The sequence below is a fragment of the Urocitellus parryii genome, chromosome 6, assembly GCF_045843805.1.
Source record: "Urocitellus parryii isolate mUroPar1 chromosome 6, mUroPar1.hap1, whole genome shotgun sequence".
In the NCBI taxonomy this organism is placed as follows: Eukaryota; Metazoa; Chordata; class Mammalia; order Rodentia; family Sciuridae; genus Urocitellus; species Urocitellus parryii.
In genome coordinates, this window is record NC_135536.1 from 74,922,563 (window position 1) to 74,934,573 (window position 12,011).

Genomic DNA, 12,011 nt, shown 5'->3' on the forward strand with positions numbered 1-12,011 from the left:
GTCCGCTGAAAACTAAGAAATAAATATTAAACACACACACTCTCTCTCTCTCTTTTTTAAAAAAAAAGAATTTAACTCTCCACATAGAATGTAAAACCTAACTGTTTGCAACTTATGTTTATTCTTTTCTTTTATTAGCCCAAATTTTGATTTTCTTTGTTTTAAAGTATCAAATCTTGGATTTATTTATCAATTCTATTCATTAATTGAGGACTTTCTTTCCTTTTGCTTTCTATTGGTATATTTTTGAACTTGCAATTATGTACTACTAAAACTATTTCTGAGCCCATCCTTAGTTAACCAGGTTCTTAATTCTTTTATTATTGTCATTAAAAAAAAACCTTTCTGAAATGAAATGTACCTTTATCTTCATTTATTTTCTTATATTTTAATAATAAAAATATTTAAGTTTTATGTTTTTCTAGAAGACAAGTGAGATCTTGGCTATATCATGTTGACTTTTGCTATAAAGTGTTCCCACAGCTTTTTCTAAAAGGCCTAGAATTGAAATTTTGACCCAAGTATTACTTAGAAAGTTTAAATATATTCATGTTAGCTTTCAAAAGTGGTTGGCTTAAAATTTTTTTATTCTCATTAATACCTATTTTTATTGCACTGAGATCTGACAATGTGGCATTTATAATTTCTTTTTTACATTTTTAAAATTTTTTAAATCTTTAAAAGAACTAAATAGGAATACGTTTTATATTATCCTAACTTCTTCCCCCTCAACATCATCAAACACTACTGTGTTGGATGTTCTAGTCACATATCAAAATATTCAAGTAAAGGGAAAATGCAAAATAACACTTTAATTAGAAAAGAAAGATATTACCTGAAACATATCTGTGTCTTTATCATGTGTGTATTCAACCACCACAGTCTGATTTCTCGACAAAGTGTAGGATATGCTGTGTTGACCTTTGCAGCTGATAGCCTGATCATGAAATAAACAAACAAACAAATAAATAAAACACTTATCAAAAGTTCATTTTAACAAATTATTACAATCTGTTTCTGGTTAGGATTCATTACTTTATCAAGAAACCTAGCACAGGACAGCATTTTCTTCATAGTCAAAGAGTCTATCCCTGTGCTCTGTCCCCTGGATCACAGAGGAGCCAATAGTTACAATTCTAGTTTTTTCATATATCCTGATGTGAACAATATCTTATTTAAATCAAATCAAAGCTATTTTACTAGCTTGCACAACTTGATTTAACATTTCCAGAGAAACAAAGTTTCTCCATTTATATAAACTCAATGACAGAATTTTTAAACTGAATATAGTGATTTATTTAAAATTTTAAAATGTATTTCACACAATAGGTAAGTCAATAACATTATGTTATGTTATTTTTCCTAGGTTACAGAGATTATAAGCACAGTATTATAAGCACTGATTATAAGCACTGAAAAAAATTGTCAATGCTCTGTAAGGATTTCTACATAATAATACACATGTGCTAATGACAGCCACATCAATATATTTAATGAGTTGATAAATAAGGTAGTTAACTTGTCTTTTTTTCTGTTTTAGACTAAGAACAATTAATATTCTTATTCAAATAACATAGAAATAGTGAGATAAGATATTGCTCTTATTTTCTCCATAATGATATATTTAAACACATCTTAAATTGCGGTCATATACTTTTAATATTTCTAAATTAAGAAAGGTATTGATTTAAATTGTACTTCCAAGTTATTTCAATTACATTTCTCCATTACTTTTAACTTAATCTATCTTCATTTCTACTCTTTTAAGTATAATAAAACTTTAATAAGCCTTTCTATTAAATATTTATTCAATGATGACATTGTGTGAAATCCAGAAAACATATGGAAGTAGTTGGACATATACAGCATGTTAATGAAAATGTACTCTGTGAACATTTATATTTGACTACTATAATTGCCTAGAGCAATAAATAGTACAACATTCCAAATCATCTTTGAAGTGAACCTGGTTAATCTCATGGTTATTTAATCACTTGCCCTAAGGAACTTTGTGATTGAATTGATATTTTATTTTACATGTTATTATGAAAATAAAAGTATTAAAGATAATACAGATCTTTAATAAGTTCAGAAATCTGAAAAATAGTTCTTAAACTATTTAACTTCATTAACAAATAAAATCTTCTAAATTTTCATTGATCTGAAACAGATAAATTCCATAGTGCTGGTGTAACACTGTCTGAAAGCCAAATTTATAAAGAACTATTTTCAATGTGACATAGGTGGACGTGGTAGACATATAATTTAACTGGATTGTGGAAATCATTTTATAATGTATACATATATCAAATCATCATGTTAGGTACCTTGCAATATACAATTTTCAGTTATATCTCAGTAAAGCTGGGGAAGACTGCTAAACTATAATATGAAGATTTGGGGAAGATGGGAAAATGAGAGAAGAGAGACACAAGCCCTAAGTAGTGGTGAGTGGCTCTGAGGCAACACATATAATGCAAGCCTTGTAGGGGGCTGGCTGGTGTACTTTGAGTCGGTGACATCCACCTGGAAGTCCCTTCCAGTTCTGGCAGGGATTTCTCTGAGGCAATGCCAGAGAGGAGTCCTGCCTATTCAGAAGCCCACATACCAGCTGCACCTGCATGGTGCAGAGTATGGTGATGAGTTAGCCTGAGAAGACTGAGACTTAATTCAGAACTGGAATTTAGAGCAAAAGGTGGCAGTCAAAACTAGGGAAACAAAGGCCACCACTAAGATCCTCAGAAGTGGATGGAGAGATGCAGATTTCCCTGATTACATGAATTAGGGCTTGCATGATCTTGTCTGTGTATATTAAACACTAGGGTGGGGTCAGATTTAGGTGGCTGGGGGAAAGTGTAGGAGCTATCTAGCTAGAGATCAATTTTCACTTTCTTTCTTGGGTTCTGTCTTATACAGTGGTCTACAAGTACATAAAGCATTCATCCCCCCCCCTTCTTTTACTAGAAGTATCAATTTTTTAACACTTAAAATACGACTTCCTGGTAGGGAAGGCCTCATGAAAATTGGAAGAGATAGTAGAGGAAACCAAGCAGGGGGAAAGAAAAGGGGAGGGAAAGGGGAAATATTGAGGAACGATACTGGCCAAATTATATTGTTATGTTGGGTCCATGTATGAATAATGTAACAACAAATCCCACCATTATGTACAGTTATAATATACTAATCAGAAATATGGTAATGAAAAAAAAATCACTTTTAGAAATAGATTTCACTGACGTGAGTCAATTGTTTCAGGTATTTTGGAAATAAAAATTTCTCCAAAACATTTGTTTCGAAATCTATTTCTGAAATATCAGAAAGGAGGGTAGGTAGACAGGCCTTCTTTTGACATTCACTGTAATTCAGTTCAAGCACAATTTCTGTAACATAATGTTATGATCTTCCTACAAGCTTACTTTGAAAACTCAGCCTTTTAACATCATGAAGAAAATGGGCCCTAGCAGCATGTGGGATAGACATAGACACCAATTCTCTCAAGCAGCTGTACAGAGAAGGCGGCAACCTTCCCCACTCTCCCATACCAGGCCCTTTTGGATCAAGGTGTTTTCTCTTAGTTGAGGATCTGGATTTTCTCAGTTCTATGCTACTGTGTTACTGACTCGGCTCAGTTCAGCCAGCCTTTGCCATTCAGGAATGAGAATAGTTAAAATTGGTGTCCTGGTCCAGCTTACAACTAAAAAAGGTCAGGGAGTTCTCTAAGTCTCCAGACTCTAAATCAAGCATGCTCCTGCCTAGAGTCCTTCCTTATGTAAACCTATATGCACACAAAGGCACTTAGAGGGGTATGAAGTAAGTAATGACAGCAGGAGGGCAATCCTACAAGATATCACCAGGAAACCCATCTTCATGGCAGCCAAAGAGCTTTCATTCAAATTTTAAAGTATGTAGGAAAATTAATTCTTTTATTTGTTAAGAGGAAATGGGAGTAGCTCTCAAACACAAAGTAAACAAGAGAAAGTCAATAGAGAAATTAACTGGTTTCTAGAAAATATTAATTTTTATAGTTAGGACTTTGCCCATTTGGGGTAGGGGGCATATGACCCCGTGGCAGCCAGGCTGGTGCCACTTGATGCCTTTCTCCTCGCTTCCCTGGGAAAGCCTGACCAATTCTAACCTAGCTCTCCCAGAGGCTAGCCCATGAACATGTAGCTGTATTCTGGCCAGTGTGACTCAACAGAAATCTGTTGTCAGGTTCCTGGGGATGAAAGACATCAGAAGAGACTCTTTCTTTCTCTGTCATTACTATAATGATATGGTGATGAAGCTGAGGTGGTTATCTTGCAACATAAGAGGGGTATCAAAAGACTCTGAAGAGAAGTTGACTGATAGTATGTCAAAAGACTCAGAAAAGGTGACTGACAGCATGATATCTTTGAGATGCTGAGCCAAACCTAGAACTACCTATCCCCAGTCTTCTAATAGAAATGTGTATTTTAGGCTGATTTTGGTTGGGCACTTTGCATTTTGTTACCTGTAGTCTAAAGTATCCTGACACTTTGGTCAAACACCCTTCTCCTCTTGGGTTTCCTATTAGTCTACAGCACTGCCAGATTCCCAATCCCTCATTCCAAAAACTTTCTCCCACCTATGAGCTCCCTCTTGCCATTCCATAATAATTAATCAACAGGGAGTCAAAGCCAGGCTCACTGATTTCAGGCTATTAAGGCAAAACTCAAACACAAAGCAGAGCAAACAATGTATAACATTTTACTTTTTCTCCTCGAATACAAAGTAGTTCTTGGGCAACCAGTACTTATAAAACTCCTTCAGGGGATGAATGTTTTGTATCAGTTCCTATTTATGGCCCATAACTTTCTGCTCTTTAGACAAGGAGGTGCAATCTAATTTGTCTTCCTCTCAATCTGTCTGCCTTAGGAACTTGCCTAAACCACAAAATGCTATGGAAGTGACACCTGGAACTTTTGTGGCTGGGTATGGAAAAGCCCTCAGCACCCACATGAGTTCTCACTGCAGTTAGGAAGTCTGACTTGGATAAACTGCCCTGTGGGGAGAAGGAGGCCAAGGAGCACCAGGATGCAGACATGCAAGTGGGAAGCCACTTTGGGACTCCCTTCCAGCTGCCCCAGCACTCAGCAGGCAGACTAGCGACAGCCTTGACCCACAAAATAATAAACAATGGAATGATTTCTGTAAAGTCACCAAATTTGGGAATAATTTGCCACACAGAGACAAATGGAACAACCAGTTTTCAAGGTGACTCAGTGCCAGACCATTTTTTTTCCCTATCTCTGTGACTCATCACAGAAGACATTATGACTTTTTGTGTACAGCTTACCTACACCCAAGGGTGAGGGCTAGGGTATCTACTACAGTGGGCAGCAGAGTCTTCCCACAGAGCAGAGGGATGCTACCGAGAGAAGTATTGTGGGCTCCTGAAAGTGGTAAGATTGTCTACAGTTAGAACAAATATAAGTTTGTATTGTAGTACTCCTCAGTTGTTAGAAGACTTAAGAAAAATTTGCATCACTATCTAAACTTAATATTTATATATCAGTATGTATAAAAGAAATTTATCTGTAAGGCATTCTTTTAAAGCATTGTCAGAGGAGGCAAAAGCCACCAACCATGTCACATGGGAGATTTTTTAGTCCTTACACATTTGGAGCAGGAATAGAGGGGACACCAAGAAAGCAGAAGAAAATAACTGCTTATTTTAGAAATGATGACGCCAAACTTTGGCAAACTCCATGCATTATGAATACTAAAAGGGTATGTTCTCTAAACCACAGTCTGCCTCATTTAAGGGAATGGAATGTGTGTGTGTGTGTATGTGTGTGTGTGTGTGTGTGTGTGACAGAGAGAGACAGAGAGAGAGAGAGAGAGAGAGAGAGAGAGAGAGAGAGAGAGAGAGATTCGAATGAAGATAAATGAAATTCTTTTTCTTCAGAACTACACCCAATTTGTCTATTACTGTCTTCCTTAGAACAAAATGACTCGAAGTTTTAACAATGCCTTTGTCTAGACATCCTGGATGCTGATTACTATAGAACCACAGGGCACACAGTGGTGTGACTAACTCACATGACAATTCCTGGAAAAGCCTGCCCTGCACTGTCTTCTCTGTGTGTAAGCACAATTGGCGCTGTATTTGCTTCTCAGAAGACAGGACTAAGCTAGATCCTGAGTGTTCACAGCAGTGTGAGAGCTCTGCCTCAAATGTGTGAGGGTAATGGAACCCACTGCACTGTCACTGAGTCCCTTACCAGGGCCTGGGAAGAAGGAGCTGGTGGGCTAGTTGAGCTGGGACAGAGCCAGGGCCCCTCATCTGCCACTGCCCATCATTAGTTCTCTGGGGAGAGGTTGCAGGCACTCTCAGGCTGACACGTGTCCTCATAGTTGACTCTGGGAGCTGTGAGCCCTTTGTCATTTGGGGTCCATGGAGAAAAACAATCTAAACTTGTGTTCAACAGCCTTTAAATGATGGGCACAATGAGGTCCTCTGCCTAGGACTGATGGGCCAAGTAGAGGCTCCCCTGCTGAGGAGTCTGCATACTTTAAAGGGCAACTTTATTTTCACCCACTTTAACTGCTATTTCTTATTTGCAATAAAATATTTCAATCCATCATACAACTTGAAAATAAATAGCTATACAAAACGATTACTGCAGAAAAGACCTGATAAAAATTAGAAAAATAACTATCCTGACCTCTCATGAAGTTTTGGTTATTAAACACAAACAGTCTATAACAGAGTATGTTGCTGGAGAAGTTTTTTAAATTACTGTGGAAAACACAATAACAAAACTGTTTGGGGATAAGTCTGGATGGGGCCAATGAATTTAATTCAAAAACAACTTTTGATATGTATGCTTGTGGCAGAAATGTGCATAAATGATTTTGCTGTAACTTTATGGCAGCCTGGAAATAACTGCTGCGTGATTTTTCCCATTCCAAAACCCATGTACACTGTGATGCTGGGCAAAGCAGCGTGGGTACTAGAGATTATCGAGCACATTCGGACGTATAACGGGACCACTGGCTGCAGTATCCTCTGATAATCCAGCTCATGCCAGAACATCAGGCCAAAACAAAACAAAACAAAACAAAACAAAACAAAAAACCAAAAAACCATTGATGCCAAAGTGGCTCTCTGACTATGATTACTTGGTCTATTCTGCTGAGCTCCATTTACATGTAGGAAAGCAGAATCCCTATGTGGATACTGCCAAGATCAACTTGGCTAGTAGATTTTAATGCTGAGGAAACACCACTGTAGATCAGGCTTGAAGGCTAGTTTGGGTTCTCATCAATTAAAATCAAGTTAAATAACCTCTCTGACTTTTCAGTTACTACTTTTATAATTCATCAACAAATGGGATCAATGCCAGTTGCACCAATTTCACTATATTCAACGCAAAGGGAACGCTGTGTAAAGTAGCATTTTCTTCCCTCAGATGCAAATCTGTACTTTGAGCACTGCTTCATGACCCAAAGATGTTTTCCATCAGTTCCTTGTAGTCCATAACATATTACTTGGAGGTTACTATTCTCTTGGCTTTAAATATACATTAGCTATTGACTATATTAATTAGGGATAATCCTGGCATGACAAACTTGTTTTTCCAGAACTAATGACTTTTATGTCAGGATGACAGGTATAATTAGGCAATAAATCCTCAATCAGTCTGGTTCAAATTGCTACAGGGAAGATGAGGTCTCTGCCATCCTTGTCAATTTATGTATAAAATATGTATGAGTACTATTTCTAAAGAGAGAAGGTGGCTAAAGAGATTTTATAATATATGTCACATGCACCTCTTTAAAATATTCTATCTTTCCAAGGAACCAGATTTCAAATGAGTGCCCTGCCCATGGGTATGGTAGCAAAAGTCACTGAATGCTAACTTGGTGTTTTTTTTTTTAATCAAAAATCAACAGTATTTCCTAGTAAATAAAAATGATATGTCTATTTGTTAGAGGCAATGGCTTTGAACTTGGCAGGGGGCCACTCCTACGCCCATCCTGGATCAGCTTATTGAGCTATTCAGTAAACCAGGCAGAGAACCTACAGCATGCACAGGCCTGGGCAGGAGTGGGGCAGAGAGAATCAGTGAGCACAGATGCCTAAGGGTAAGAACATTTGAGGAGAACCTGCTTCTAATTTGGGGGTACCCCTGATTACAATGAAGCTGAATTTGGTTGATACTTCTGATTATAAAGATAGATGACCTGACTCAGATACAGTTTGGAAGATAAGAACACCAAGGGCTACAGCTAAAGAACTGAGCAAGATCAAGTTCATATGCTTTGTGATCTGTCCCTGGGAACTATACAACTTCTAGCCATATGAAAAGTTCCTGGAGGGAAGAACTGTCTTTTTAAATCAGCCTCCAATTCCATCAGTATATTTTGCGGTTAATAGTACAGATGGGGCCAGATTGCCACTGTACCATCAGCTGGCTATGGGACTCTATGCAAGTTACTCAAGCGCTCTGAGCCTTGGTCTGCACCTTGGTTTTGTCATTGTGTAGTCTTGTCCTAGGAAAGTCACTGCTATAGAAAAGCAGAGATGTTTCAGCTACTTCTGTATCCACCAAGTATATCACAAAGTGCTGAACAAGTGAAAGGTTATGCTCAAGTTTGTATGGAGTACTTCACTGTGATTCTAAACCTACTAAGCTAATCTCCTCCTATTAAGCAACCTCCTTGACTTGGACACATGTCTACATATATAAACATGTTCACCTTGCTAAACACGCACTGTGCACTAGTTACCATAAAATGACAGTCCAATCTAAATCAAGACTTTAAAGTTCTACTGCTTCTTGGTAGCATCTCCCCCACTGTCTGTGTGGTGGCACCTGACAGAGCAGGAGGGAATGAGGAAGCATGAGGTCCTGAGTACCATATCCATGGCAGAAGGCAATGTTCTGGAGGCCAGGCATTAGAACTACTGGCCACCCAGGGCTTGATTCTGCAACAAAGACCACTCGTGCATGGTCACCAGAGGGGCAGGGGATGGGGGAGCCTCTCTTAGTGAGAGGTAGAGAAAGTGACTTTCAACAGACTCCTTTTGAAACAGCAGTGCCTTTGCTCTTACATTTACAGCTCTAGCCAGGAGCAAGAAGCCTGAGAATGAAGATGCAGTATTCTTGTGAAGTGCCAAGTATTTCAGTGAAAATAAAACAGTATTTTCTCATTGTTGAATACCTTAAGATTAATCTGGAGTTAGGGGGAACCTAACTGTACATATAAAAACAGGAGTTGTTAAACTTCAGAGGAAGATATTTAAAGGATGTATGTAAAACTGTCTGCTATGATCTCTAACATTTATTTCTCTAAATATTTACATATAGGCAGATAAATAGCTACTTGTCCCAAGAAGCAAAGCTCACTGAAAGACTAAACTCTAATAAATATAAATCATAAATAAGAAAAAAGCATCTTGCAAATGACGACACTGAAAAAGCAAAATTCATTAGTTAATAATTTTCCTCATTTAATAATGCATTTGTTTGGTAACATAAGGTGTTTTAGTCAGATTTTCAGCTGCTGTGAACAAATGACTTGATGATACTAATTAGAGGAGGTAAAGTTTATTTTGGGGCTCATTGTTTCAGAGGTTTCAGTTCATAAGTGGCCAATGCCATTTCTCAGGATCTGAGGTGAGGCAGAATACCACAAAGTGTGTGGCGGAGGAAAGCAGCTGGGAGCAAAGTATCAAGAAGCAGAGACAGAGCTCAGCTCAACAAGGACAAAATATATACCCCAAAGGCTCATTCCCAGGGATCCACCTTCTTCAGCCACACCCTGTCTGGTCCAGTTAATCCCTACCAAGGGATTCCTGTGCTGATTAGGTTAAGGCTCTCATAACCCAGCTAAAGTTTCTTGCATTGTCTCATGTGTGTGCTTTCAGGGGACACCTGACATCTGAACCATAACACAAGGTATATCTTATTTCCAAAGAGCACTGGAGAAGAAATACATAGGCATCCACATATGCTGTGCGCTCTGGTGAGTCAGTAGGAAATTTGTTGGGCTGAGCAGGCAGATTTCCAGATGCTATAAATTGGATCTGACATAAATTGATTTTATACTAAGATAACCCAAGATCTACCATATAATTATTTTAATATATAGGCCAGTTTATTGGTGGTTCAAACAATCTCTTGAGTATCAAGAAATAAAAAGATTGAAATTACTCTTATTCCAAACAAAACAAAATACAAAACCCTATTGATTATTTATAATGATAGAAGCAAAAGTCCTTATTTAAAAGTTGTAAAAAAAAGGGAGAAGTTCAAATTTTTTCCCTCATTAAACTTGATTTTTTGTATGTTTGAACATTTGGCCTATATTTAAATTTTGTCCATCTGTTGAAGAATCTCATTTTCTTTATGGAATCATCCTACGTAAGTCTGAAATTCTACTTACATAGAAACATCAAAATATTTATTTTCAAAAGACAACAGATATATTGGCAGGTGGTACTTTCAAGATGTTAAGCCTGCTAACATCATGCAAATTTCAATCTTAACACACAAGATTATAAGACAATAGCTGCCTTTCCTTGGAGTACCTGCTACCACCCCAAACCATTTGCAACTGTTTTTTGACAAAAGTTTAGGTATGCTGGATGGTATATGCCTCAAGTCTCATTAAACTGAACTTAAAAAAGCTCCATGTTAGGTGTGTGTCCTTGGACTGTAGTTTGAATTTCCTAACCTGTAAAGTATTACCACTGCCTCCAAGGGTTGCTGGAAAAGCTCAGATGATGTTTGTAAAGTACCCAGACTACAATGCCCAACACAATTACTCTTATAGTCAATTATTTTGATTACTATAGAATGTGTAAACTCTATTAGAGAATTTAATAACTTTATGGAGTCTTCCAGGGTACTGATGGCATTTATGAGGCAAATAATATTTTCAACAAGGTATAATGTGTACAAAGTACCAAATATAACCAGTAAATAGCATACTCCTTCCAATTCCAACCTATCAAAGAGCCACCATCATCAGTTTCTTGTGTATTCTCCCGGAGAAAATTTTACGTCTATATTAGCAGAATTTAGGCAAGAAATGACAGCACACTGTACAGTGTTCTGTTACTGCTTCTTTCCCTTAACACAATAACGTGTAAATTGCTATCTCATTCATATGAGTGTGTGTTGTGTGTGTGTGTATTCTTATTAATACTCGTATTGGTGGCCATTAAAATTTAGAAAGAATTTTCATAAGCAATGTTGTAATAAATATTCAGGTATTCTTTGCATATAAATTAATATATCTATCCTGGGCTGGGGTTGTGGCTCAGTGGTAGAATACTTGCCTAGCATGTGTGAGGCACTGGGTTTGATTCCCAGCACCACATATAAGTAAATAAAGGTCAATCAACAACTAAATTAATATATATATAGGATAAAGTCCTAGAAATAAAATTACTGAACCAAATTAAATGTGGTATGTGTACTTTTAATAGTAAAAGCTATTATCCAGCTACTTTTCATGAAAGTAGTATCAACTGACATTCTCACTAGAAGTATATGAGAGTATATTCTCCACTGTCATTGTAACTGTAAGACTGGAAGACGCTAAGAATGGGAGACACCATACGACACAGATCACCTAAGAGGTTCCACTTTATTACAAAAGGCTGTGTTTATATAGGTCTAAGGAGAGGTCGCAGGGCTGAGGTAGATAATGGGTCGCCCGTTTATTGGCAAGCTCTTCCATATGTCAGTTCCGGAGCCCAAGAAGTTAATTCTAATTGAGGCTAAGGTTTCCCACCTTCTAATTGAGGCTAAGGTTTCCCACGGCAGGATTTGAACACTGGCGCCAGCGGGAATGTTTCGCGCCAGTGAAAAAAACAAAGAGGAGAAAGAGGGTCGTTAGGTGTCATGTTGGGGTTTTTCTCTGGGGTGCTGCTGCCGTTATGTGTTTTCCCAACAGTCATCAAAACAAGGAGTTATTGTTACAGTCTTTACCTTCTGATATGCAAAAAACAATTCCACTGTGCTTTCAAAAAA

General features: G+C 37.5%; 1 protein-coding gene across 1 annotated transcript in view; it reads right to left on the reverse strand.

Moving 5' to 3' along the window:
* Positions 1-12,011, reverse strand: part of Peli2 (pellino E3 ubiquitin protein ligase family member 2) — a 172,418-nt gene that overhangs the window by 19,067 nt on the left and 141,340 nt on the right. The window contains exon 3 of the mRNA XM_026384145.2: positions 836-937. Coding sequence (XP_026239930.1) covers positions 836-937 — 102 coding nt within the window. The remainder of the gene's footprint in view (positions 1-835; positions 938-12,011) is intronic.